Here is a 27,805-nt window from a genome sequence, read left to right as displayed (position 1 = left end):
AACAAAGATGAACACTAAAATAATAATAAAAAAGACAAAGAATAATATCAAATGAGGTACGTTAAATTTAAGATAACAACATACAAAACGAAACTTAAATATTGTTTTGCATAAAGTTTCGTCTTTATAGTTTTAAATACTTTAAAACACTTTCTAAAAGCTATATTCAGCTATTTGAGAAAATGATAGTTGTAGCAGACTTTTTTTTTATTCACAATAAAAACATTTTATAGGGAGTTCATTTGTCATTTTTGTTCTTACACTAATCAATTAGCCATCAAAGGTGGATCAAATAAATGACATTATGCTAGGAAGTGACGGTGTTTCCTGCGTTTGGTATTTCCTGTGGGTCTCCCTAATTTAGTGTTGCCATGTCCCTTTATTTTAATTTGATGGGGTTTTTTTCTTTTGCTCATAAACAAAGGCGATTTCAGTTTCGGGGATTGTTTAAGTTTTTCAGTGACTCGAAAATAAATAAACAAAAAGTTAGGCTTTTTTAGGTCGATTTTGAATGTGCAAAGCAGCGTGTTCCGAGATAGTTTTATCAAACCAACTTTCTTATTCAGTACAGATCTGGCAACACACCCTGCCTGTACAGAGATGGTAAACCCAAGGCAAACCGGTAACACACCGACAGAGTCGATGAGACGTCAACGGCCGCTGGCAAACTCGGACTAAAGCGACTGGAATAAAACACACATTTTCGACTCGGCAGCAGATATTGATCTATTAACTTCATATCTGTGTGTATGCCTTTAAATTACAATAGATTGCCACTTTAGAAGACGCCGCGAATGGTCCGAGGCTCCTGACAAACTCTGTTTCCGACGGCTGTTAAAAATATTTTCTTCGGGGTCTTTTGGCTTGTCAGCTGGTGGCAATCGCGGATCAACGACACACGGTAGGGGACACAGCGGGGAGTTCGTGCCTTTTGGTCGACTGACTCGGTACTGGCTGGGTGGACCTCCGACGGGAGCAGAACCTCGGAGCGGCCCGCTTCGACAGCCGCGGTTTACGGAGGACATTCGGCGGCTTCAAACAAGCAACCCTTCAGTATTTGATCCCTCGAAGCCGGCTAGAATCCGGACAGAGACCTCATGAATGGAAATCGGAACTACAGGTACGTTGCCCTCGACGATTTCGGAACGATTTGGGATTTTTTTTCTGTCCGAACTATGACGTCTAACTTTGTAACGTCCGCCGTCGGCACACGTTCACTGCTAAGCAAACGTTCTCGGCGAGTTGCTAATAAATAACTCGTTCTTTATGTAATAAGGAGCTTTTAGATTAGTTTCGCCGCTTGCGTGCGTTTGGGCGTAGCGACCGAATGAGTGTGAGGGTTTGGATGTGGTTTTGGGCTTTTTTGGGGCTATCTTAAGAGTCTGGAAGATCCTGACTCACTTGCTCTGCTGACGTCACGCCGCTGTGGCACAGCTGTCACGCACAGGTGCTGCGTGCGTCAGGTGCGGCAGCCTTCGAGTCGCCGGGGGGAGGGGGCGGGTTTCTGATTGCGCGTCGCCATGACGACCGTCACAGAATCACCGCTTTATCAATCTGAACGGCCCTGGGCGCGATTCTCAAGTGGAACGCGTTTTGAATGTGACCAGAAGTTCACGAGAAACTTCATTTATTCATTTGTAGTTTCCTCGGAATTTATAAAGATGGCGAGATGATACGCGTGTCGGGGCGTTAGGAGGGGGCGGCACCTTTTGTAGTCCCTAGAAAGGAAGAGGTTGATATCTTAAAATGGATATTAATTTTACTTGCAGTTATCAGTAAACTTACACTCGCTGCATTTGTTTGAGGAGGTAACTATAGCAACGGTACATTTATCAAATCATGAAAGGAAAGTTTTTACATATCTTTTCATTTACATAACTCTTTATATATATATATATATATATATATATATATATATATATATATATATATATATATATATATATATTCCTGGCTAGACATCTATCTATCTATCTATCTATCTATCTATATATATATATATATATATATATATATATATATATATATATATATATATATATATATATAAGCCCATTTGTCTAGCCAGGAAGTTAACTACACTAACAGTACTGTTTCAGCAATTCTCATTGTTTATCCCTTTATTAAGACATTTCAAGAAAAGTTAGTGTTTTGTTTAAAAGGTTTTTACATAGTTCACTTTTGTCTTATTAGGTCTGCTAAATAACATATCAGAATTAGTTTGAATTCTGTTTTAATAATATAAAATGCATGCATCATAATTTGATTGTGTACAGGCCTGCCTTAAATTTTATTTGTTCATATTTTGAAAAATTTTGTGATATTCAGTGCATTCCATATTTATGACTAGATTTCTCAGTTTTATTTATTTATTTATTCATTTAAAGTTAGTGTTAACTGTGCCGGTGCGACCGAACAACTTCAGACAACTTGAAATTCTTTTGCTTGACTAGCTTTAAATAATTAAATGATGAGAAAGGAGATGTGTCTCATGCCCTGAATGAGTGAAACCCTTGTAAACGTGCCAGTCACCTATTTGCCAGTTAAGTGAGCGTTACTCTCCGAGCACCGGACCAACAATAGCCTTTCAGACTGATCACTGTCGAACCTCTAGTTACTCTTACTCTAAGATGTCAAGAAACTGCTAGGGATTTCAAATAAAGTGAGAAAAGTGGACTCATGTGAGCCTGAAAGTGTATGACCACCAGTACAGTCATGTTTAATTCTGAGATTTAACGAACATTGCAGAGTAAAAGCCTATGTGTGAGCTACAAGATCAATTGTACCTGTGCCTATATATAGAAACAGCTGTTCTTCCTTTTAATTGGTAGTAAGTGTAGTCTTGGTTGCCATGGTGAAAGGAAGCCACGTGAGTGCCACCGGCATAGCAACGGCACACTGGGAAGTGTAAGAAGCAGTTGCAGTCGAATTCCCCTTATACACCTCTCTAAGTAACAGTTTCTCTCTGTAAACCCCCTTTAAAGCATCTTTACGGTATCAGTAACAGTCTTGCCATCTGTGACATGATGTTCGAAGAAAAGTGAGGTCAGAGATGATATTCGGAGTGAAAGATAATTATGAAGGAAGGCAATGGCAGTGCAGAAAGGTTGTCATTTACTCAACATATAACGGTTTCCTGGGGCCTGTAAAGAGGGGTAGACAGGTGTCCAAGATAAGCTTGCATGATTTATTGAAACAAAACCGAAATCACGATATGGCTTAGTGTGATTATCAAATCGTGTAGGCTGCGATTTAATTAAGGAAATAAAAAAAAGTGAAGCACAGCATTGTGTTCTTAAACGTGAGCAGCTCACTTTAGTGTTTGCAATAAAGGCCGCTTCACTTGAACTGCTTTCTGAATCTATGGGTATTAGAATTTAACAGATATAGTGTAAAATAATTATTTTATTATTTTTAAATACTATATATTTTTGCTTTATAGTGAAATATTACAATATTCATTTCTTGATTAGATTTTATTTAGTCAATATTAAAATATATAAAGAGTCAACAAACGCCGGTTCTGCCAAAACGGTTTTCATTTGGAGATGTTGATTTGGTCATCTGAAATTGTAGTTACAGAAGGGTTTCGATATCTTTCCTGTTTAAAACTTATACCTGTATGCTACTTATCCTGTATACGCGTCGTGTATTAAGATCGACAGGAAATGAAAAGTTGGCGTGGCAAGTGTTAAAATAGGAACAATATCGAAACTCTTGAGATGCTTCTGGTCTAACCAGATTCAATTATCTATGCTAAGCTATGCTAAATGTGTTATCGCCAGATTGGCTGAATGGATTCAAAAACGGTAGAACTCAACTTTTTACCTTCGGGGGAGTTGGAGAATGAGCCTACTTGCAAAAAAAAGTGGAGTGTTCCTTTAAACCTGACGTCTGGTTGAAGTGTTTAAAGGGATTTTTTTTCAACCAAAAACGAAAATCGTCATTGTACAAACACAGAGATTTTTAAAGATTGTTACCGTTGACCAAACAGTCAACTGTAGCCATTAACGACTATTTTTTAAAATAACAGTTTTAACAAACCAAACATTCTGCTGCTTGATGTTCTAAAAATTAAGCATTTTATTTGACTACACCTAGTATATGAAATGCACACTTTTTGAGTTTATGGAAAAAAAGCTGCCTTCTAATTGATTTGCAAGTCAAATCGATTGCCATCTTCTCAGCAATTGTCTCTAATGTTTGGTATGGTGGTGGCTAAAAGTGTGATTTAGATAGATTGAGAGTCCAATTTACCACCCAGTAAAAAAAGCTCGCTAAAATGTGCTATATTCTGTTGAAGTCTGATTAAGTATGGTTTTGTTCAAGGTGTATTTTACTGTATCTGTTTGGTTGTTTTTTTTTTAGGTTAGGTCATGCATACGGTTTGTATACAGTTTGTGGGATTTTGTTTTGCTTTCTGTTTTCAGAAAAACTGTCAGATATACAGTGAAAAATTATTAAAACAATCATTTTTAACATTGTAAGAATGTCAAAAAAACCCATTGATCGCAATTAAACGTCTCAGGCGACACTGTATTTATTAAATTTTTTCACACGTATACAGTAGTGCATGTATGAAAGGCGTGGGTTATTGGTAATGTGTGTTCTGTGATGAATCTGAGTGTCATGTTGTTTCCACTGAGTAGGCATTTAGAGGAAATTTCCTGATAAGACAAATTACACCCACTGTGTAAATGCCGGTGTCAAGAATGAAAAATGTATTATTATTATTTAGATATTAATCATGTTTCCATGAAATGTCAGTATTGACGAATAAAAAAATAACACCCTTATAACTATATGCAGATTTAATTTCATGATTGTTATCATGGCACATTGGCACCATGTGTTGGTTATTTGATTTTACATATCTCATATTTCTGTGGTTTTCATTTTCAATTTAGTGGTAATAACTGAGTCTAAAAGTCTAATGGGGTATGTTCTGAAAACTAATATGAATGGAAATCCCCCCTGATTTTCATGACAGGAGCCGTTGGGGCTGCGCCCCTGTTCTCCGTACCTCGGAGGCCAGGCTATGGCACCATGGGGAAGCCCATCAAGCTACTGGCCAACTGCTTCCAGGTGGACATCCCCAAAATGGACGTCTACCTGTACGAAGTGGACATCAAGCCCGAAAAGTGCCCTCGACGTGTTAACAGGTGCCAAACACCGAGCAGTAATAATAATTGACACAGTTTGTGACAATTATTTTGTTTTGAACGTTTAATTCCTCAAAGACGTATGCCTTAATCAGTCTGTATAGTCAAATTTTTAGGTTTAGGATTATTTCAACATCACATCACTTGCTTGCCATCGGATTCTCTGCAGTGAATGGGTGCCATCAGAATGAGAGTCCAAACAGCTGATTGAAACATAACAACTGTCCACATATAATCCACATGACTCCAGTCTATGAGTTAACATCTTGTGAAGTTAAAAGCAACGTGTGTGTAGATAACACATCTATCAATGAGATGTTTTTTAATTAATCCACAGTCTGTAATGTTGCTTTCTCCGTTCATCTCATCTGAATCGGCAGAAATACCGTATGCACAATCAAGTTTACACATTTTTTTTTCACTGGAGGATGCAGATTACAGATTTGTATTTTGTCCGGGAAAGGTGGTTTATGGTTAAAAATGCTTTGATGATTATGTTCTTACAAACACTCAGCTTTTCACTTCATAAGGTGTTAACTGATTGAAGTCGATGCGTGGATTACTTCTGGGTTATTGTGATGTTTGTGATATCAGCTGTTTGAACTCTGATTCACTGCAGAGGATTTATTGGTGAAATAATGCTAAATTTCTATCTGTTCCAATGAAGAAAAAAATAATTTATGTCTTAAGGTTGAGTACATTTTTAGCGAGTTTTCATTTCAGGATAACCACAGTTATAACTCTTTCTGTAACGGTTTCTAGGGAGGTGGTGGATTCCATGGTGCAGCACTTTAAGGTGACAATCTTTGGGGACAGAAGACCAGTCTATGATGGCAAGAAAAGCCTCTACACAGCCCAGCCGTTACCAGTGGCCACAGCGGGGGTAAGACATATGAACCGGTGCAAGGAACGGAAGGAAAACTGGAAAAACAAACTAAATTTTGACAGGAACATAACCAGAACTGTAAAGAACTAAATCAAATTTAATAGGACCGAACAGTCTGAAAATTTATAATGGACATTCACTTTTTAACACTTTTTTTTTTTAATCAATCCGTTTAATATTTTCATTTTACAGGCAACCAATCACCAGTCTTGAATTTAAGTAGCCTAATGCTAATACCAACAAATGAACGCCCACCGCTCAGCTCTAAATTCATCATATCGCAATGGCAGTGCCCTGGTGTAAGCTTAACTGAAAAATCGGCAAGAACTGCCAAGCATTCGGCCTGTATTTAAGTGAATATTAATGGCAGGTTATACAGCTTATTTTGTAGTACAGAACATGTATCGAATGCATTTGCAGGGCTACTGTTAACAGAGAAAACAGAATAAAACATTATGCATAAAGCGAAATATATAGGCTTACACACAAAATATATTTCACTTAATAAAATGAGTTTTATTGTGACTCGTCATTTGCTCCAAAGTTCACGGAAAAAAACGAGATGGCAGAAAGCAGTTTTCTTTATTTTCCTTTTAGCAGAATATCTCACACTCCTGAAATTTTTTTTGTGATCATGTTTTTTGTGATTTTAACCTTTGTGACTAAATGAAACGCATTAGTAAATTTGTCTACATGCAAATGTGTGTATTATTTGAAGGTGGACCTGGATGTGACCTTGCCAGGTGAAGGTGGGAAGGACAGGCTGTTTAAGGTCACCATTAAGTTTGTGTCACTGGTCAGCTGGCACTTGCTGCATGAGGTCCTCACCGGGAGGAGCACACCTGATCCTCTGAACCTGGATAAGCCAATCAGCACCAATCCCGTACATGCTGTAGATGTTGTTATGCGCCATCTGCCCTCTATGAGGTAAGAGTTCCCATGAGTGCTGTTACCTGATCATAAAGTGCATGTAATACAATTAGAAAAGCATAGAGTGATTGTGCACTGTTGTCTTTAACGATACAGTGCATAACTAGCAAAATGAGACTGAAAATGTTTTTTGTAGACTAGTGTAGCGGTTGGATGAGGATAATTTAGCCGTGCACATGTTTGTTCTGCAGGTAACGGCTGTGTTTGTCTTCTCTCTCTTCAGGTACACCCCAGTGGGACGATCTTTTTTCTCCTCCCCCGAGGGCTATGATCACCCACTGGGTGGGGGGAGGGAGGTGTGGTTTGGCTTCCACCAATCAGTGCGTCCAGCTATGTGGAAAATGATGTTGAACATTGATGGTAAGTCAGAGAGTTATGAAAGGTCAAACCATTTTGCTCTGAATTATCCAGTTATTTGATCTAGACAGTAGTTTTAAAAAGATCAAATAATGCCTTTCATTTTATTTCACTCGTATATGTCATTGGTCAGGCAAACAGATCCCAGTCCCAGTTTTTAAAAGCATCGTACTGTCTATATTTGGGGGATTTAACCTGCAAATGACTTGTTAAATATCTAATTAACTGTTAGTGAAGCATTGACCATGGTTTATTTTCTCCAGTGTCTGCCACCGCATTCTACAAAGCTCAACCTGTGATTCAGTTTATGTGTGAGGTTCTGGATATCCACAACATCGACGAGCAGCCTCGACCTCTTACTGATTCCCATAGAGTCAAATTCACCAAAGAGATCAAAGGTTTGTGCCAATGGAAAAATAGAGTCATTTCTATTTAAAGAATCCTGAATAAACATCATAGTGAAAACTCAGCTTTGCCATCACAGGAAAAAAGTACACAGAAATGTCAACACTATTTCCTAAAATTATTTTTGAACAAATAAATGCAGACATTTCTTTAAAAATAAATAAATGCATGAATGTAAATGTTGTAGACCAGTAGCCGGGGTTTTACATATCTACGTATTTTTATCCATATTCTGGGAAAAACATCTGGATGGAAATGCAAAGATGTGTAAGTGACCGTTTTGTTTGTGAGAAACGTGGACAGGAAATTCTGCTTTATTTACAAATGACTTCTTTAATTTTTGCGGAATTAGTTTGCAACTGGGTTTTAAACATTATATTTACCTGTACTGTATTTAATAGTCAGGATCCTCTGAGCTGTAAACTGACCAGTTGCATCTGTATAGTGGTGTAAATTCGATCCTCTCCTCCCATCAGGTCTAAAGGTGGAGGTCACCCACTGTGGCACCATGCGGAGGAAGTACAGGGTGTGTAATGTCACTCGTCGTCCGGCCAGCCACCAGACGTAAGTGTACTACATTTGCATCATTTCCAATTTATCTTATGATAATATGAGGTTTAATTGAGTCTCAGTTAACAGGCCAATAAATATGTACTGTGTTAGAAAGATTCAGTATTTTACTGTCTTTATTGTTATATTGAAGCATTACATCACTTGCTCATCAATGGTGGCGACACACATTACTGGAGGATCCATTGGAGAGCAAGCGATGTAATGCTACATTTCTCTAAATCTGTTAAGATGAACAAACTTGAGCAGATTTTCATTTTTGGGTGATCTGTTCCTTTAAAGGACATTTAAAAAAAAAAAAAAATTACATACTTTTTTTATTCTTTAAAGTTAGTCAGCCCAGCTCTCGAATAACCTTTTTTGAATTTTTGCTTTGTCAGGTTTCCATTACAGTTAGAAAATGGACAGACCGTGGAGAGAACTGTGGCACAATACTTCAGGGAAAAGTACAACTTACAACTCAAGTACCCCCATCTCCCCTGCCTGCAAGTAGGACAGGAGCAGAAGCACACATACCTGCCTTTAGAGGTAAGCGTCGAATTATTTGTTCAGTTACATTAGCTGCCATTTCTTTTCTCAGCCAGCACCTCTTCACTGATTTATGCAATCAAGTCTAGACATTTTTTAGAAGCTTTTCGGATATCTTCATTTTAACAGTGCCAAAATTGACCCGTCCTCTCTATCACTCAGGTGTGCAACATTGTGGCAGGCCAGCGCTGCATTAAAAAATTAACAGACAACCAAACCTCCACCATGATCAAAGCCACGGCCCGCTCTGCACCGGACAGACAAGAGGAGATCAGTAGACTGGTGAGTTCAGTGTCATGCTGCAGTTATACCAAAATGTGTCTTTCGTAAAAAATTCTTCATGGCTGCCAAGCAAAAACCGAAACTGTTACAAGGATTTTCAACTCTCAATCTTTCCGAAAACGTAGGTGCGCAGTGCCAACTACAACTCGGACCCCTTCGTGCAGGAGTTTCAGTTCCGTGTGCGGGACGAGATGGCGGAGGTGACGGGTCGTGTCCTGCCCGCCCCTATGCTGCAGTACGGCGGCAGGGTGAGCTCTGAACACTTTATGGTACCCATTCCCTTTCACTCATGCACTGTATTGTGTTTGTGTTTGAGTAGAAGGCTAGAAATTGGTCGTGGTTTGAGGCCTTTTTTAACATTTATAATTATAATTAATGCATGCTCATTTTATAAGTGCCCCTATTATAGGTTTCGAAAAGTTCCTATTTTGGTTTTGGGAGTCCCAAACAACAGCTTGACGTGTGCAAGGTCAAAAAATGTTTTTCTTTTTCTTATAATATGCATTTATTTTTACCTTATTTGTTCAGTGATTAATTGACATGATTCTGAATCAATATTTCTATGCAAAAATATAGACTCATAGGTCTTTTTAAAAAATCCATAATAGGGCACTTTAATTTTTATATGAGTTGCTGTGTTGTTTTAGTGTAATAAGGTTTGTTGCTTGTGGGTTATTGCATTTGCTTTTGTTTAATTATGAAAATGTGTGCCTATTTGAAGGGCTTTATAGGCATTATTGTTTGTTGTTGTTGTTGCTGTTGTTGTTTTTATGAAAAACTGTTGAATTTGTTTGACGTTTTTTAAGGGATTCACCAAAAAATATAAAAATTCAAACCTGGATGAATTACTGCTGTGAAACACAAAAGGAAAAATTCATAACAGAATGTCTAAGCTGAATTTTTCATTCTCTAGAAGTTAACATGGATTATGATTGCCGAGCAAGATTTTTTTGATTTATGGTATTCTTTAGACAGCCGTTTTAAAAATTCTAAAGAAATTCAAACAGTTTTGAATGTCGACAGTTTGAGTAAATGATGATTACTTTTAATATGGAACTAGTTAATTTATGCTTAAAAAAAGACATAAATGAGACGTTGTGGAGCATTTGTAGAGATCCCAAAGTGAGAAAGAGATGTTTTTTCATTGTAACAGCTGTATAAAAGTACTTGTACTGTAAGTATGGCCAAGCATTTAACACCGTATACTGTTTGGATTCATATACTATTTGATATACATATATACTACTAATTTGAACAAGTTAAGAGAACCTTTGTATCCATGTGTTACAGAATCGCACAGTGGCCACCCCAAGTCATGGAGTGTGGGATATGAGAGGCAAGCAGTTTCATACTGGTGTGGAGATCAAGATGTGGGCCATTGCTTGCTTTGCCACTCAGAGACAATGCAGAGAGGAAGTTCTCAAGTAAAGTTTTTCCAACTTTTGGTCTTTAAAAAAGCACCATTTATTAAAACAGAAATGCCAAAGTGCCTCTCCTCTCTTTTTGCAGGGGCTTTACAGACCAGCTGCGGAAGATCTCTAAGGATGCAGGGATGCCCATACAGGGCCAACCATGTTTCTGCAAATACGCTCAGGGAGCAGATAACGTGGAGCCCATGTTCCGCCACCTGAAAAACACCTACGCTGGCCTCCAACTCATCATTGTCATTTTGCCCGGGAAGACTCCTGTCTACGGTAACTATTTATGGACAGATGCTTATTTGGTCATTGAGTTTGGATTTAGTTCACTTTATAATTAAATATGGCGTCTGCTCTGGCGTTTGAGCTCCTCACCGTTGTACTGAAATCTGTGCTTTTTTTATTTAGCTGAAGTGAAACGTGTTGGAGACACTCTTCTGGGAATGGCCACTCAGTGCGTTCAGGTGAAGAACGTGGTGAAAACATCCCCTCAGACCCTCTCTAACCTCTGTCTCAAGATTAATGTCAAACTGGGCGGCATCAACAACATATTGGTACCCCATCAGCGGTAAGAGGTTAAACCCAATCCATTTACACTGACACAATGCCTCTAAATGTACTAAACGCCTAGTTTGTGTATTTGCTTTTCAGGCCATCTGTATTCCAGCAACCTGTCATTTTCCTGGGAGCTGATGTCACTCATCCGCCCGCAGGAGACGGCAAGAAACCCTCCATTGCAGCTGTGAGAAAGACAGACCACGCATACAAACCTTTTTTGTCATATTCCTTACCGTTTAAATACATCATGCACGTTTGTGTAGAAAAATGTAATTAAACCAGCTGTGGATATTTCAAATTAATAACAGATGTTTTTCTGCTTCTCCTTCAAATGCTGAACAGGTGGTGGGCAGCATGGACGCTCACCCCAGCAGGTACTGCGCCACCGTCCGTGTTCAGAGGCCCAGACAGGAGGTGATTCAGGATCTGGCGTCCATGGTGCGAGAGCTGCTCATCCAGTTCTACAAATCCACCCACTACAAACCCACCAGAATCATCTTCTACAGAGACGGTGTGTCTGAGGGACAGTTCAGACAGGTGAGGCTCTCCAGCGCCCTCTTTCTTCCCTTTCCCTCCATTGCATGTGTCGAAACTCATAAGCGCTAATGAGGCAAAAATGTATTTTAATCGTGTAATTCTCTTGATTAAATTAAGCTAAATTGTCTGTGATATTTGCCAGCTGCTTATACATCAGAAAATGTTTTATTTTCATTTGACATTTGCATTGTCTTGCAATGGTAACAAAATCTCACAAATTTGAATGATTGCGGTTGCCAGATCTGAAGAGCCTAAAGTCCCTCACTCTGAGCTTTTCTCTTAAATGAATACATTTTCTTTGCAAACTTTTAACAATGCCCACATTTCTTTATGTAAAAAAAAAAAACACGCTGATGAGCTGAAAACACTAACAAAAATATAAGCTGGAGTTATAAAAAATTTAAGTTTGGAGCAATTTCCTCTGCATTGTTTTTCTTAAATGAAAGCGTAACTGCCAGTTTTTTTAAAAATTTGATTAAACTTGCTGTTTGCTGTGGTATAGCTTGACATAACTTGTTTCGTACATGTTTTATGTGTTCAGTTATATGGTAAATACAGAAAAATATCCCATTCAAGTTGAATTTCTAATGAAATATAAAAATGAATTTCTAAAATGACTATAATAATCACGATTATCAGTCTAACCATTATCATGCAGCCCTGGCGTATTCGGTAGTATTCTTGAACTATATTTTACATCTTTATTTCTAGGTGCTGTACTATGAGTTGTTGGCCATACGCGAAGCTTGTATCAGCCTCGAGAAGGAATATCAACCAGGAATTACCTACATTGTTGTGCAGAAACGCCACCACACTCGTCTCTTCTGCGCTGACCGTACTGAGAGGGTGAATATGAGGGCCTTTCCTAAAAGCTTTGTTATGCGTTCTTCAGTTGTTGTTTTTTTTTTTTTTTTACTTGCACACTCACTTTACTTATTATTTGTAAAGGTGGGCCGTAGTGGTAACATACCAGCAGGCACCACAGTGGACACTGATATCACCCATCCTTACGAATTTGACTTTTATCTGTGCAGCCATGCTGGAATACAGGTATGAACACACAAAGACATGAGCTCAAATTTATTTGTGTATTTTAGGCCTCATTTTCTGCATTATTGCCTGTTAAATCAGTTGATTTGATTAATTGAGTTATTACGCTGTTTGTAATTCTAGACACTATTTATTAAAATGATTATTTAACCTCTATTACCCAGGGTACAAGTCGACCTTCACACTACCATGTGCTATGGGACGACAACTGCTTTACAGCCGATGAATTCCAGCTCTTGACCTACCAGCTGTGCCACACATATGTGCGCTGTACCCGCTCCGTTTCCATCCCTGCTCCTGCCTACTATGCCCACCTAGTGGCCTTTAGAGCCCGCTACCATTTAGTGGACAAAGAGCACGACAGGTGAGGGATTTACTGACCTGACTGTTGCTGGCTTGACGTCTAGAAGTAGAAATGTTCTATTTGATTTTTAATTAAAGGCTAGAAGCTGTCAGTCATTTGGATTTGAATAGGCTTTGCATATTCTTGGTCGCCGCAGGTGTTTCTTGGCCGCAGTGAGCCAGTATTTCACTCATTCAGAGTGACGCTTTGGTTTCAGGAAGCTGAATTATTCAAGCCAACAACCTTGAAATGTCAACCTTGTTCAATTTAATGCATCATTGCTGATGCATTTCTTTCAAAAAGTAAAAAACTTGAGTGAACTTGAACTTAACTTTAATCGTAGTTCACAAATAGTAAAAATATTTGTTGGCATACAATAATGTATCGTATAACTGTATGCGTCTTCTCATGTCTTTCTCGTCTTTTACAGTGCGGAAGGCAGCCACGTGTCGGGCCAGAGTAATGGCCGAGATCCCCAGGCCCTGGCCAAAGCTGTGCAGATCCATCACGACACTCTGAGGACCATGTACTTTGCTTAGCCCCGCCTCCACAGACCTGTCAGTCGCTGGTCATTGTGCACTTAGCGGAGGAGGGCTTCTCCCAATCACAGGCTGCTAAAGAGAACCAAATGTAGACGTTACAGGAGGAACTAGCACTGTTATGCAATAGAAAAACAGCCAATCTTTCCATTCTGCTTCGCTTAACTAATTGTTTTTAATGTGTAGGTTGCAGCTATACCATTATTTATTAGATTCGTAGATCTGTTTAACTATTAATTTAGGTCACAAAACCAAGTTTAAGAAGGTTTGCTTGATGAACTTGTACTAGATCAGTAAATGAGGCAGTGTTATTTCTTTAGGAGCAGATGGATTTCTCGTTTTTAGTTGTGTTTCAAAACTGATCAAAGACACATTAAGTTAAACATCAGTGTCTTCTGATTTAGTTGAAAATGACAGGCAGGCATGTTTGAACTAATCTTTGGAACCACCTTGGATTTAGGATTAGTATTTTATTATTATTATTGTTATTATTATTATTATTATTATTATTATTATTATTTTTTTAAGGTTTGATGAAGTCGGTCGCTGGAGGAATGCCACTAGAGGGCAGTGCAAAGTCGGCTATGACATCTTACTGTAGGTCCTTCACTGTTCCTCTAGACATTTCCTTCACTAATCTGAAAGCATTCTTGATATTTTACTAGTAAATCATGCTTTTTCAGCAAAATCTGAGCATTTTCAAAAAGGACAATTGAAATGTCATTCCATTTCATTCCAACCAGTCAGAAATCCATATTTGTTCTTTTCACATCTCATTTTTTCATGTCTTATCTGCTTTTTGAACATCGGAGGCGCCGCTTTTCTACTAGTTTCACAGTCTTTCAAATGATTCTGTATACCTCTGTGATACATTAACTTTCTAGTTCATGCGCTGTCTGGAAAATACTGCGCCTGCCATTGAACTATTGGTTCTTTGCGGTTCCCGGCAGCTTTCTCTTCGGCTCGCTCATTAAGCAGAGGTGACAGATTAGCTAAGGGCTGCAGAATCACCAAAAGATGAACTTTGAAACTCAAGGGTTGGCGAAAAGTTTCCACGTAGTCAGTTGTTTATGTGTGTGTGTTGAATGCTTTGTGCCTCATTCGTTTTGAGTGTGCTTACAACGCAAGCGTTCAAATCAGTCAGAGCGTGACCATAACACATTTAATGTGTGTGCACGTATTATTCCACCAGAGGCCTACGTCATCCATTAATATTAACTTTACAGCTGTTAGACATTTCATTCTGACTTATGATCTCTGAGCTTATTTATAACGTTGCTTTTAACTTGTATTTGTCAATAGCGCATCTGTAAATTAACTTATCAGTTTCTTAATTTCGCGTTTTAGCCCTGTGAACTCTGACAAACACTGTCCCATAAGCCTTTTAGTGCAATAAGCCAATTATTGACTGCTCTGTCGTAGACTTTCATTATACAATGCAAACCGTACCTTATGAGTGAATGCTTTAATTTAAAAACAAAACAAAAACATTGTTGTATGTGGCATTGTGTAAAAGAACTTGAATCGAAATGAAAGATGTGTTTTAAGGCCAGAATGCTGGGTTGCGTTTACAGAGGAGATGGATGGCTCTCATGTTTTATGGGAAAGAATCAGTTTGCTGTCAAGAGACCTTTCATGTAAAATGTCAAATGAGACAAAGTGCCTGTTTTGTAGGAAATATCCCTAAAACGCAATTCTATTGGGGTATTTTTAAATAGATATTTAAAGTAAGTGGCGTGTACATAGGTTGGACGGATATTTAGCTATTGAAACGGTTGCTATTAAGGTTTTTTGTTGTTAAGGGCAATTTGAACAGTTGATACCTATATAAAAACAGACTGGCTCGTTTTCTTTTGAATTTAGTTAAATCTTTTGAACTCATTCAAAAGCTATCTTTCAACTTTTTTTGAAACATTTGGACGTTCTCCTTTGAGCTTTTAAATGGCCTTTAGATCTTACGGACTTTATTTTAAACCAAGTTTAAATTTTTAAACATTCTTTTGAACTTTTTTTTTGGCCTCTTCAAACCCCTGCACGTTCACAGCCCCTGTATATTCAGCTGCATTCCATACAGACCAAACCAATGTGCCTCGGAAAACAGGGGTAGCAGGGAGTATTGAGTAAAGGCAATTGGATTGTAGTAGGGTAGGTGGAGGGTTATATTTGTTAACTCGATGGCCTCTGGCATACTTTCACATCACCCTTAATGTGAATGGCACTGTGGTCTTTCTGCCCTATAGCCACAAAGATGTGTTGACCAGTGTAGCTGCTATTTTACGTAAATTACATCTGCTTTTATATGTGGAGAGAGAACTGACAAATGACTGACAAATATATTGCTGCACTTGAAAGGCTGCACGGTCTCAGATTTGGTGCTAAGAGGTGTGGTGCTGTAATTCGGGGATGTTAACTACGCTAATGTATCTGCTTCGCATTTACGCATTTACTCCGAAAATGTTTGCGTTTTACATACACGGTGAAAAATTGTAGATCTTTAGAGATGCGTTTGGATTTTTTTTCATTGTTATTTTTTTCCAGAGTGTGACGTTCGGTTAGCTCGCTAATTTTTCGAGAGTTTTTAGCGAATTACCAAACCCACAGTTGTGACGTTATATCCAAACAGTTTAAATTAAAATGTCACACTTAGCGAGTTAACTGGAGTTTAGCTCTGTAAAAAAAAAAAAAAAAAAAAAAAAAAAACAATCGAATGGCTTCGGTGCTCTTTTTGGTTTGTTTCGATGTTGAGAACTGTTACTTCTCTGCCGCTACCAGCATTTGAACTTACTTGAATAAGGGGAGTGATCAGTAGACCCTTCACCCGTATGCATGCTTGGCTTTTAGATGACCGTTTATACAGCCTTCTGAAGTTGCCACGGATTAAATCGCTAAAAAAAGTCTTGTAGGTGGGGCTATTGAATTGGTGGGAGTGGCTTAAATATAACCTCCCACTGAAACTGTGACGTGAAACTCCCCACCCCTTGGCTTAAAGCTGGATTGCGGATACCTTAAAGCATTTTAAATTCAGAGAAGTATATTTGTATATTTTTAAATAACGGAACTACATAATGCACATCAATTATTTTTGCTAACAAAGTCTATAAAAGATAAGCAGAAGATGGTAATAGCGATCTTAGTCATGATAGCGACTAATATAAATTGGGCTAATATGCAATAGACTATTGACTAGTAGATTCGTTTCATCTTGTTTTTCGAAAGGAAGTCGTTTGTGAGTGTCTCTGCGTTGTCCTACGGTATTTATGAGCAAAACGATGTAGTTCACAAAGGGATGAACCTTCAGTCCTCTCGCTTTATTATACTTTTATCGACTTAAACATGAAGGTACCACCTCAAACTTTTCCTTGTGGTTAATTAAATACAGAACGATTCACACCCAAGCACATTTTAAAAAAATGCCTGTAGGCGCCAAGCCCTCTTGAACTCGATATATTAATAACCTTTTTTCCTCAAGCGTGGAGTATTTGCCGCTTGAGCATATTTTTCTGACCGTTGAGGCGAAGATTCATCCTTTGGGCAGGCGATTAGTGGAATGTGCCTTTTCTGATGGTGCTGTTCTCAGACAGGTAATATACAACATTTTTAAGGGCCCAACAAGGCTATATTGAAGTTATATTAATATGATATACTGTATAATGTGTGTTTAAGAGTGTTAAAACTGTATGTGTGGGTGTGATTGTGCCTCTTTATTCGCCAAGAACACATTAAATCGCAGAGCTTGCCAGTTTCAGGGTCTCTGGACCAAACTTTCTACAAGGATTATAGCTACTTTTTGTAAGGTTGTGGCACTGCAAAACAGATCAAGCACTGACCCTGTCAGGCTATACAAAATAAGCCTGGAAATTCATCCCTTTTATTGTTTTTTTTGTCTTCAAACCATTTCTAACAAATCTTTGTTTTCTATACGTAGTGAAATAGCAATAACGGAATTGGTAGTGTCACTAATATTGGGCTTAAATTCCAGTTTTAGACACTTTTTCATATGAACTTCACGGATCCAACTGTTACATTTATAAACGTAATGATCTGGTGATTTATAAAACGAGGATATCTGTATCTGTGATTAAATACAGCACAATATGTATCAGATTTATCATACTATGCAAGCTTCTTCTCATCTTGAAGGAGCTTCATAGGATTCTTTAAAGTCAGCACTCTTTCCATTGTGATGCAACATGATGTTCAGCGCTCTGATTTAACGGTTTAGTTTAAGTGTGATGAAATAATATTAATGATAACACAACTGTCCGGTTTTAAAAATATATATTTGTCTCTTGTTTTGTCTCAGCCCTTCTAATTGTGGTCTTTCATTGGGTCTTTTTATTTGGTTGTTCTATTTAATTGTCAATATTTGAATTAAAACTGTATGTATGCAAACTTTGATGGATATGTCTTTTGAACTGTTTGTCCCGGACAAAAATGATACATATGAATAAATACTGAATGTACATGCATTTCCGTTTACTGTGCAAGAAAGATGTAGTTCAGTGTCGTTACTGTCAAAAGTCATATTTTGGTTATTTGAAATAAAATAGGAACATTAGATGATTCAGTTAAATAAAAAGGATAAATATTACTAAAACTGAAACATGAATATAAATAGAACATGTATATGTACTATTTATACATACAAAAATAAAGATGTATACAGATGTAGACTGAAGTTAGAATGGCTAACATAATAAGATTAGATAAATAGAAATGTTGATAAATACTTTATTAATCCTACAAAGGAAAGAACAATGCGGGGAGAAATATATTATTTAAATGACAATATACAGTCTATTGAAAATGTGACCTTTTCCATACATAAACACAGTTTGTAACAGTTACCACCTCAGTTCACTCACATGCAGACTAAAAACTCACTTCATATAAAATGTTTAATATCTTCCTTATTCATGTATTTGCACCTTGCGATGCAGGGAACGATCATCCTTATAGAGGTGACGTTACAGTAGTAAAGTGCCGTTACAAAATGAAACTACAAGTAAAAGACTACTTGGCTTTTCTCTCTCTATAGTGTAAGGAAGCTGTTTCTACGAATAAAATGAAAAAAATTAATTGACTCTTCACCTTCACAGTGTTATAACTCTGAGATATAAACTCTTTAATGCTGAGAAAAGAAGGTAGATTCTTTTGTTTATATCTGGACATCCTGAAGAGAAATTAGCTAGTAGTCACAATTACTTTATTTTAGCATTCTGTCGCAGAAACAAGCTTCCGCAATATTACATAAGAATTATTGCACAAAACACATTCTCAACCGTTTTCCCATAACATAATGTTTTAAAAGATCATAATTGGAAGCTTACAGTTAGTGTCTGTAATCTTTGAGACCATCTATAGTCTAGTCCTAAAAGTCGACAAAAAAAAAAAAAAAACGTTCAGCAGTTAAAACCGATTATAGATAGCACATGTTAAATAACTTTCATCATGACTGTGATGTAAACTGAAGGTATTGGCTACTTTAAAGTCCAAGCTTCCTTTAGCGATGGGAAATGTTTTAGCAAATGTAGGAAACTCTTTTTGACATACCATTTCACAAGGAGTTTACACTTTAAAAATCACATAAAATTTGAAAAGGCAAGGTACATCACGCACTCAGTAGTACATAAATATTTTGGTCCATGCTGTTTAGTTTCAGTGGGATTTTCAGCAGCTATTCTTTTTATGGTGGGGAGGTTTGAAATCTGTAGACGCATGCATTGTGACATGCCTCATAATTGTACTGAAGTATCTAGTCAAAGACCGGTCTTCTGTAATCATAAAAACACGTGGTCATTAACAATACATCTGTATTTTTTCAGATAAGTGTGTGCAAACTCACATTTCTTCATGGTCTGTTTGAGGCTGCTCCTCGTGTTCTTCCAGAGTTAAAGAAACATCAGCCATCAGGAAGGAGTCTGTGGAGCAGGTGCTGATCCTCATGGGTGCCAGACGCCGGAGTCTGTTGGGTGTCCAGGGCAGGTGCCGCTGGGCCCTCTGAGAAGGTGCGACAGCCTCAGTCTCCATTAGCCAGGGTAAGCTGCTTTGAGAGTGACTGTCCATATCTGACAAGAACACTGGATTCTCTATTCCAGCTTCAATGAGAAGTGAAAGAAACGTATACGAACATTCAACTTCTTACTTATGCAAGCTATATTGTAAGCATACTGATTCATTGCGGACCCTTTTCTTACCTCCCATTGTATACATGTCTCTCATGAAAGTACTACTGACAGCACCAGTCTCACTCCCCACAGCACTGTCAACTAAAAACACAAAATCAGGCTTAGCCAAAGGCCGAAAACTAGAGAAGAACATTTAATAGTGGAAAACTGCCATTTTTAAAAAGACTGTCAAAGAAATGCTTTATATATCTTTTATACATCTTTTATTAAAACTGTTTTGACCTTTGCTTTGATTTGTTGGTTTTACTGATTAAATGTTAAAAGCATTGGTTAACTTAGGGTCAAAGGTTACAGGTTCTGTACAGCTGGGTCTGTCTGCTCTGTGTGAGAGAAATGTTCTTTGACTGTAGAACCGTTTGTAGGAAAGTTGTAATTTGGCTGATAGAGGACAGTCACATTAACATTAACCATAGCAACTTTGGAGTTTCTCTCTGATTCTCAAATATCGAAAACTTTCTAGCGCCAACACTTGTCCAAAGTTTCACTCATGTGCATGTTAACTTTTGAACCACAAGCCACAGAATGAAAATTAGTTTTTTCTCTATTCTTAATTGTTAGCAAAATCTACTTTTTTGAACTCATCCTAGATGGTTCATCCGATTTTCACCAAAATTGGCTCATCTACAGACTATGCTGGTAAAAAGTTATGGAATTCCAGTCGATTAATCGAACCGTTCTCGAATTAAGGGCAAACTAATTCCAACAAATAAATAAAAAATGCCTCTGTCTCTGTATCTCTGCAGTGGTTTGGTGTATTGAGATCAAACTTAGAGAGTTTTATAACAAGCATAACCTGAGACTACCTGCAGTGTCACCTAGCTGTCAGGAGATACGAAAAAAACATTATTTTACTTTATAAACTCTTAATATGCTTTGTCTACAAATCACAAATTCGGTGCATCATGCCGAGTAGAATGATACCTGTGTCAGCCATTTTGGGCGTCATTTTGAATTTTGTAGTCAAATGCTATATTTTATGAACGCATTAGCGTATATTTACAAAAATTGTTTGGGGGGGGGGTCATCAGCACAATGCCCTAAAAAAGTCTGAGAAGGTTTGAGCCAACGTCACCTACTGGTAAAATCTAATATTCGCATGGTTATAACTTTGGGTGTGGTGAACTTCTTTTCACAGGAGTCGCCTTTTTAGGTTCCTGAATCTTTGCCAAGTCCAGCGATAACAAACATGTCAGGTTTTGCCTTATGGTTTGTGCAGCGTTACATTTTAGCACTTAAAATACCAATGTATTTTTAAGTACCAATGTATTTTAAGCATTGGAAGCAAAAAACATTAGATTTTTTTCTTGATAGACAATACTTTTTTAACATGCCACAGCAACAAATTTGAGGCATAAAGCTAAATTAACACTTAAGGTAGTATCTCTGCAGTGCTTTGGCATATTGACTCCTCATTTTGCCTTTGGAGTGTTTGGCCCCATAACTGCTGCTTGCAGCTATATTTCTTAATATATATTGATATTTAATTGCACATTTTTAACTAGCTGCTAAGTGTCATGAATTCTAAAATATTGTTACCTTCATCTCCATATAGATGGCCTGTACCGTCTGGGTGTCCATTAGCTATCTGAAAATGTGTATAAGTTTAGAGAGGCAATGCTATAATTGAGTAATCCAGGGCATCATAGAGGTCTCTTACCTTGTGTGTAAGCTCCTTCTTATGGTGTTTTGTGATCTTTTTGGCAGGGTTGATACCCATCTTAGCCGATTTGAAGGACTCGAGGCGGCTCCTCATGGTCCTCTGAAAGATCTCCTGCACCTCGTCCTCACTCTGGTTGATGCCAAATTGACTGCGACTATATTTATGATGGTGCTGCTCAGAAAGAAAAAAATATGAGAAAATATATGAGATGTAAACGGTATGCATGTCCATGTGGGAAGAGAGATGCATACATGCTTTCTGCTTCTGTACAGGTGCTGCTGTAGAAGATGATGGGCATTGAAGTCATCCAATCCATTCTTCCTGTCTTGCCCATGGATGTCCAGGGATACAGAGGGAATAGTGTCTTTTCTGATTTACAAGAAACAAAACTATTTTAATTATTATCCCATCTCACCATCTAAAAATGTACATGTCAGATTGTAGCACTTTTGGCTTTGTTTAACCTGACAAAGATTCTTAGATTCTTAGCATGTAAATCTCTGTCTAATTCATTACTCATAACTGTTTGATTACAACTGGTGCATTCATTATGAAATTGTGTTTAAATGTGATTTAAACAGCCAGTTCACTTACACAATGGAGGTTATTGAAAAATTTTCGTAATTTGACATATCGACCATTATATCAGGCATCACATCGCCAAATTCTGAATCAAATTGTTTCTTGAAGTCTACGTTGGCCGCTTCATCACCACGAATGAAGGCCAGAGTTCCTTGTTGTTCACCCTACATGAAGAAAGAACGAGGTTACATACATTTCTCACGAGCTTTTTTTTGTTGACAGTGCACAAGCAGGACATGGATTGCATTACTATATCACTATATCTTTTTACCATGATTTTATGTGAAACCATCACAAACTCTGTTGTTATAACGAACACATGCACCAAACAAATTACAATATTACGCAATATACAGTATAGCACCAGTCTATGCTCTTACCTCACTGACGTAGTTAACAGCGTCCACCAGATTGAGTTTGTGGAAGATACTAAATAGGTAGTCTCTGTTCTTTCTGGCCTTAGGTTTCATCAAAAACCAGCTGATATAATTTTCCTCAAACCTGTTCCAACTGGAAGACAGATAAAAGCAGAGATGTGTGTTAAAATATTTATATTATTATTTTTTTGTATTACTATTATAGTAAAATTCACAGAACTGAAGAAAAACATACCCTCTGGTCCACCAATTATCTCCTATACGTCCGCAAATGTCCTCCACTGCTGCTAGAATATGGTCAAATGCCTATAAAGACACCATATATATATTTTCTATAACTATTCCAATTAACACAGGATTCGATACACATATAAATAGCACAGCGTGCTTATGCAGTGTGGAAATCAGATACTGTCAAATAGTTACCCTATTGTTTAGTTTCTCAATGAGTTTCAAGTCTGAATGAGCTGCTCTTTTGACCTTGAGCCACTGAACCAAAGGCTTCATTGTTATTCCCTAAAATTAAACCACATAGACATTCAGTTTAGATGGCACCTTCAAAATAATGGAATCTGTTAGAATCTCGTAATGATAAGCGTGACAGATGGAATTTTAACCTGAAGAATGACAGTGAAATACACCACAATGAGTGTGGTACTAATAATGAGATTCTTCTCTGGGATCTTCTCTTTGTCTAACATGGCCGCTAGTCCATACGCCACTGCCCCCCGCAGGCCACCGTAGCTCATTACAACCTGGTCAATGACCTCGATGGGAACCAATCTGAACTTGTTCAACATCCAGGTGAGCAAGAAAACACCTGCAAATATAAAACAAACACATATCATATCAAAGCAATAAAACGATTTTGAGAGCTGTTCTTTGAAAGAGAAATGTGATTTTAACAGATTTTTACATCATGACTATTTTAAATAGTATTACTAATCTTGTCAAGCACGACCAACCCATTGTTGCACAACTGCACTCACCTATGATCCTGTATATAAACACGAAGAGGAGGGTGAGGAGGATGAATCCTGTGTTCCAAACCCAGATCTCTGTATCAATCGCTGTAACACCCAAGAATACAAAGATCATGGTTTCCGAACCATTCGCAAGAACCTTCATGGCATGACGAACCGTAGTGACCGATTTCTCATCCATGTTGGCGTTGACATATTTCTGACAGCATATACCGCAGAAGGTGACTCTGTGACACAGAAAGTCTCCATGATATGAATGCATTATTTATAAAAAATTAAGCATTAAGCCTAAATTTGTTCAGTTGTATTACTGTGTTGCATTCTTTAAGAGAGAGACGCTTACGAAAGTATTGCAGAGAGTGAGAGCATATCTGCTGTCAGGTAAGCCAGGTAGCCCACCACAAAGATGAATCCGGCTTCAATGATCTGAATGTGTTTGGTGCACCTGGTCAGCAGGGACAGCAGGATGGCAAACACAACGCCAAGAAACGAGCCTCCAAATGCCACCACAACAAATGAAACTACAGGAGGGTGAAGTGGAAAAACAAAGCATATGAACAGTCTGATACGGTTAAAGATAAATGAATGAAAATTATGCATCTGTATGAGAGAAAGAGTTAAGCATTCGTACATATGCCCTTAGAAATCTCTGCAGCGTCAATGCTTGGGCCTCCGAGAGTAACAAAAGCATCAAATACATTGTAAAGCACCTACAAAAGAGACAAAAAGAGCATTACAATAGCGCATAGATATACTAATTAAGCGTAATGGCATTTAGAGCATTTAAGGGTATTGAGTCTCACCACTGTGACGCCATCATTGAGCAATGACTCTCCAAACACCAGGATAAAGAGCACCTCGTTCACATGCACTTCTTCAAACACGGCAATCACGGCCACTGGATCCACTGCAGCGATTAAACTACCAAACAGTAGAAACTGCAGGAGACCGATGTCCAAAGGGCCTGATGATTATAGAAATAGTTAAATTAATTAAAAATTCTGTAAAATTTACGGGGGAAAAAAACCAAGCTGTGGTTGCCAGAACTAAAATATACGGTAACAACATTTTAGGTTTTGCGGTTTTAATTTAAATGTACAGTTAAATACCGTAATTTCTTTAACTGATATAATGTTAAATAACTGACCTATTAAAGTACTGAAATCTGTTTTGTACATTTGTAATACACTCTCATCACCACTTGCATCAAAGTCACGTGATGAATCAAAACCACATGTTTAAAAATGTTTAAAAAATCCACAAGCAGCTTTTTTAAACATGAAAATATATAGAAGGTGCTCAAGTGCTCTCAGAAGGTGCATTAAACTAAAATATGCAATAAACATGAATTTAATTTCGATTTTCCCCCTGTAAATTTTAACCATTTAACAAGATTTTACTGTATAATTGTCAGTTTTTTCAGTCATTTTTTACAGTGTATTTTTTAAAAATAAAGGTTTGTATTATGCACAAATGTACCCATTACTCCAGCCTCGTAACAGCCCCAGAGCGAGAGGCCCACTGTAGCTGCGTTCCAGCAAGTTCCAAAGATGGCGTAAATGAGAATGGCACCCAGGTTGCTAAAAAATAGCTTGTTGGGCATAAAGTAACTTGCATCCAAGATGATCTGGGGTAACAAGTAGTAGAAGAAAGTGGGAGGACGCAGTCTGAAAGTCTGTGCTTTGTCTGCTCCCCAGACAATTCCTCCCAAAAGAAAGCCCAGGATGATGAGGAGAGCGCTCTCTGGGATCACACTGGTGACATGATGGTTTAGTTCAATCACTGGATAGAGAGGAAGAGACGAGAGGAAAAAGATGACCTGATCTTTTATAGCCAATTATGTTCAATTTGTGGATGAGGTAAATATGATGCACATTAAACATGAAGTGATGATTGTTTTAACATTGGCACTCCCTGAGATTAATCTATGAAGTCATTTGGGGCATCTTCTCAGATTATCCAAGCATTCTTGCAATATCCATGATTATGTATCGCAATCTTTAAATATTATATAATTGCAAGATTTAACTGTCAAGAGTCATTTTTAAAGAATCACCAAAATGGTTATGCAGTTTAAAATGCCATACAGTTATACATTTATTCATTTGGTGATGATGTGCACCAGAACTAAAGTAAATTTCATTTATATATTTTTAATAGCCAAATATCATTAGTAATGTAAATGTAAAACTAACAAGGTTCATGTACGATTATCATACCGGAGCGGAAAGATCCAATTAATTTAAATTCTAATTGCAATTATTTGTGATTATTTTCTTAACATGATAATTTGATTAATAACAGCCCATGTTATTTTTCTGTTGTTCTATCCCTTTCTTCCAGAAGCATCCATATTTAACATCAAACTTATGAAACAAATATTTTTAGTTTGTTTGTTAGTTTTTACAAATCAACAAAATGCATATAACCGCATATGAGTAGAACAGATACTAATTAGTCCATACTCTACATGAGAATTGTTGAACATTGTTTCGTTTTAATTGAATAGCTGTGTTTCTGCCTTCAGTATTTGCAGTTGTCAAATTACAGTGTTGCTTTTAAACTTCCTAGTACGAGGTAATCATCAAGAGATCATCTTCCTTTCTTAGAACTGAACTGAAATTCAACCTCTCATTAAAAAATCAGCTTCAGATCAATCTATTTAATTCATCCATGAGGAATATCACTCGTGCCTTAAACTGTATTCAATTGTACAAGCTTCTGAATGTTAAGCAAACTTAATTTCCTACTTGTTAACTGCCGGTCCGTAGTTCAAGCTACATACCTGACAGTTTGGCCAATCCAGCTACAAAAACCCAAATTATCACCAGGTATGGAGTCTGTACATGATGCCATTCAAACGTGACAATTGGGAGTCCGGTGAGATTCCCTTCCACTCGATGACGAGGATTCTGGACCAAGTTTCCATCTCCACTTAGTCCTTGGATAACTAAAAACAGCAGGAAAACTGCCCTCGGCAGACAGAGATAAACGGAGCTTGCCATTGCGATGGATGAGTGGTAAAGATACACTTAGAGTATCATTCTCATCTCCAGACTGTGTGTAGGCTTTCACAGAATCTCACAATAGTCCACTAGAGCTTCCTGGTCTGCTTTGTTCTGCTTGCTCGTCCTGAAGTCCTTGGTAAGAAAAAGTATTTGCAGTTTCCCCTTTTAGTTAGTTTTCCCTTAAATCTGTGGTCATTTTCAAAGTTCATCCCTCTCTAAGTGACTTGGCTGTCTTTCCATCAGTTGACCCTCTGTGTTTGTGGTTCAGGTGAGAGCAGCGGTTCAATCAAGGTGATGTAAGAGTGTAATAGGAGCAGTGCTGAAACTTCTAGTCAGCCTTTAATTTGTTACACAGAAAGGGGGCTGAGATCTGCGTCACTGGACTGTTGTTACTTTGTCACGTTTATGATGATTACTCTTTCTGCTTCCGTTAAAAACTTTCCCCTGCACTTCACACTGGTTAGTGTTCAGCCAACTTTAACAGGCTGTGCCGCTGCATTGTTACTTTGAAGACAATTTTTGGTACAAGTATTCTGTCCAGACACTACACTGTGAGTATTGTAAATTGCATTATGAGACTTCCTACTAAAACATGTAGACTTATAACAGGACAGGACAGTGGAAGTTGTTGAGTGCTTTTTTTTTTTTTAAAATGGCAGACTTCCAAAAAACAATATCTTCATTCAGTCAAACGTATGAGATTGTTCACCCCAAAATCTGACGTTCTTTTTTCACACTTATGTCATTCTAAAAGAGCAGCTTGGACTTTCTGTTAAACCTCTCTTTTTGTGTAGACGTCAAACTGGTTTGGATGAACATGAGGGTAAATATAATGACAGACTGGTCGTATTTGGGTAAAACTACAGCTTTATTTTTTAGTTAAATAAATGTTTTAAGCCTTCCTTACCCGTTTTACAAAGTTCCAATGGCTTTAGTATATGCTAGTAGAAAAAAAAAGTTTCCACACATTTGAGTTAAACTGTTACTTTGCTTGGCCCTGTCTGTGTGTGACATAAAAAAAGGAAGTGACTGGTACGGCTTGTGCTCGTGTGTGTGTGTGTGTGTGTGTGTGTGTGTGTCGGCTTTAATAATAAAGATGACAGCTGTACTGCCTACTGAGCTGAAAAATAAATGGAATGGCCAAGGGCAAAATAACTTTCCCTTGAGAGTGAACTGTTTAGCATTTCAACCCCCAATTTAAAAAAAAAGACTTTTTCTTCATATATGTTTAAATCTATAAAATTTTAATGACACAATAACTTGCCATTTTTATAGCTGAGTAAATACTGTAATTCTATCGTTTAGGTTACATGTTGCTTTAAGTCACGCTGTGTTTTGTGTTAATAAATCTGGGGTTTATGGGAAATGTTTTGTTTTAAGAGTATATAGGTATTTGTGTGTTTGCTGTTTGCTGTCATCTTTGTGTAATGAGTGGATTAACT

General features: G+C 37.7%; 2 protein-coding genes across 3 annotated transcripts; one reads left to right on the top strand and one right to left on the bottom strand.

Annotated features, from left to right (window-relative positions):
* The first annotated feature begins 592 nt into the window (after positions 1–592).
* Positions 593–18,034, top strand: ago3b (argonaute RISC catalytic component 3b). 2 transcript variants are annotated; one of them, XM_043217733.1, is made up of 19 exons: positions 593–1,120; positions 4,991–5,162; positions 5,925–6,045; positions 6,767–6,975; positions 7,202–7,338; positions 7,599–7,733; positions 8,217–8,304; positions 8,691–8,838; positions 9,001–9,120; positions 9,246–9,368; positions 10,411–10,544; positions 10,630–10,814; positions 10,947–11,106; positions 11,190–11,280; positions 11,439–11,633; positions 12,345–12,479; positions 12,582–12,683; positions 12,848–13,047; positions 13,457–18,034. In XM_043217733.1, the coding sequence occupies exons 1-19, from the start codon at positions 1,102–1,104 to the stop codon at positions 13,563–13,565; spliced, it is 2,583 nt and encodes an 860-aa protein (XP_043073668.1). In that variant the 5' UTR covers positions 593–1,101; the 3' UTR covers positions 13,566–18,034. The 2 variants fall into 2 exon arrangements, with proteins under 2 accessions (XP_043073668.1, XP_043073667.1); XM_043217732.1 differs by having other exon boundaries at positions 9,246–9,389.
* Positions 18,035–18,278: 244 nt separating this feature from the next.
* slc9a3.1 (solute carrier family 9 member A3, tandem duplicate 1) lies at positions 18,279–26,690 on the bottom strand. Its single transcript, XM_043217729.1, has 17 exons — positions 26,141–26,690; positions 24,835–25,137; positions 24,159–24,319; positions 23,987–24,065; positions 23,699–23,876; positions 23,362–23,582; positions 22,990–23,192; positions 22,799–22,888; positions 22,608–22,678; positions 22,376–22,505; positions 22,008–22,159; positions 21,665–21,782; positions 21,411–21,584; positions 21,290–21,338; positions 19,763–19,834; positions 19,411–19,663; positions 18,279–19,339 (listed from the first exon to the last, which is right to left on the bottom strand). The coding sequence occupies exons 1-17, from the start codon at positions 26,358–26,360 to the stop codon at positions 19,321–19,323; spliced, it is 2,493 nt and encodes an 830-aa protein (XP_043073664.1). The 5' UTR covers positions 26,361–26,690; the 3' UTR covers positions 18,279–19,320.
* Positions 26,691–27,805: the final 1,115 nt, after the last annotated feature.

The sequence above is a fragment of the Puntigrus tetrazona genome, chromosome 19 (genome assembly GCF_018831695.1).
Source record: "Puntigrus tetrazona isolate hp1 chromosome 19, ASM1883169v1, whole genome shotgun sequence".
NCBI lineage: Eukaryota > Metazoa > Chordata > Actinopteri > Cypriniformes > Cyprinidae > Puntigrus > Puntigrus tetrazona.
The sequence above is the reverse complement of the archived record's forward strand: the minus strand, read 5'-3'. Positions and strand labels throughout refer to the sequence as shown.

Excerpts from the sequence above, each read along its gene's own strand:
- ago3b (XM_043217732.1), top strand. Across the intron at positions 7,734-8,216 it reads ATTCACCAAAGAGATCAAAG|GTCTAAAGGTGGAGGTCACC; the intron begins GTTTGTGCCAAT and ends TCCTCCCATCAG. Across the intron at positions 9,121-9,245 it reads AAGAGGAGATCAGTAGACTG|GTGCGCAGTGCCAACTACAA; the intron begins GTGAGTTCAGTG and ends CCGAAAACGTAG.
- slc9a3.1 (XM_043217729.1), bottom strand. The coding sequence starts at position 26,360 with ATGGCAAGCTCCGTTTATCTCTGTCTGCCGAGGGCAGTTTTCCTGCTG. Across the intron at positions 22,506-22,607 it reads GATAATTGGTGGACCAGAGG|TTGGAACAGGTTTGAGGAAA; the intron begins GTATGTTTTTCT and ends TCTGTCTTCCAG. Across the intron at positions 21,585-21,664 it reads TGTACAGAAGCAGAAAGCAT|CACCATCATAAATATAGTCG; the intron begins GTATGCATCTCT and ends CTTTCTGAGCAG.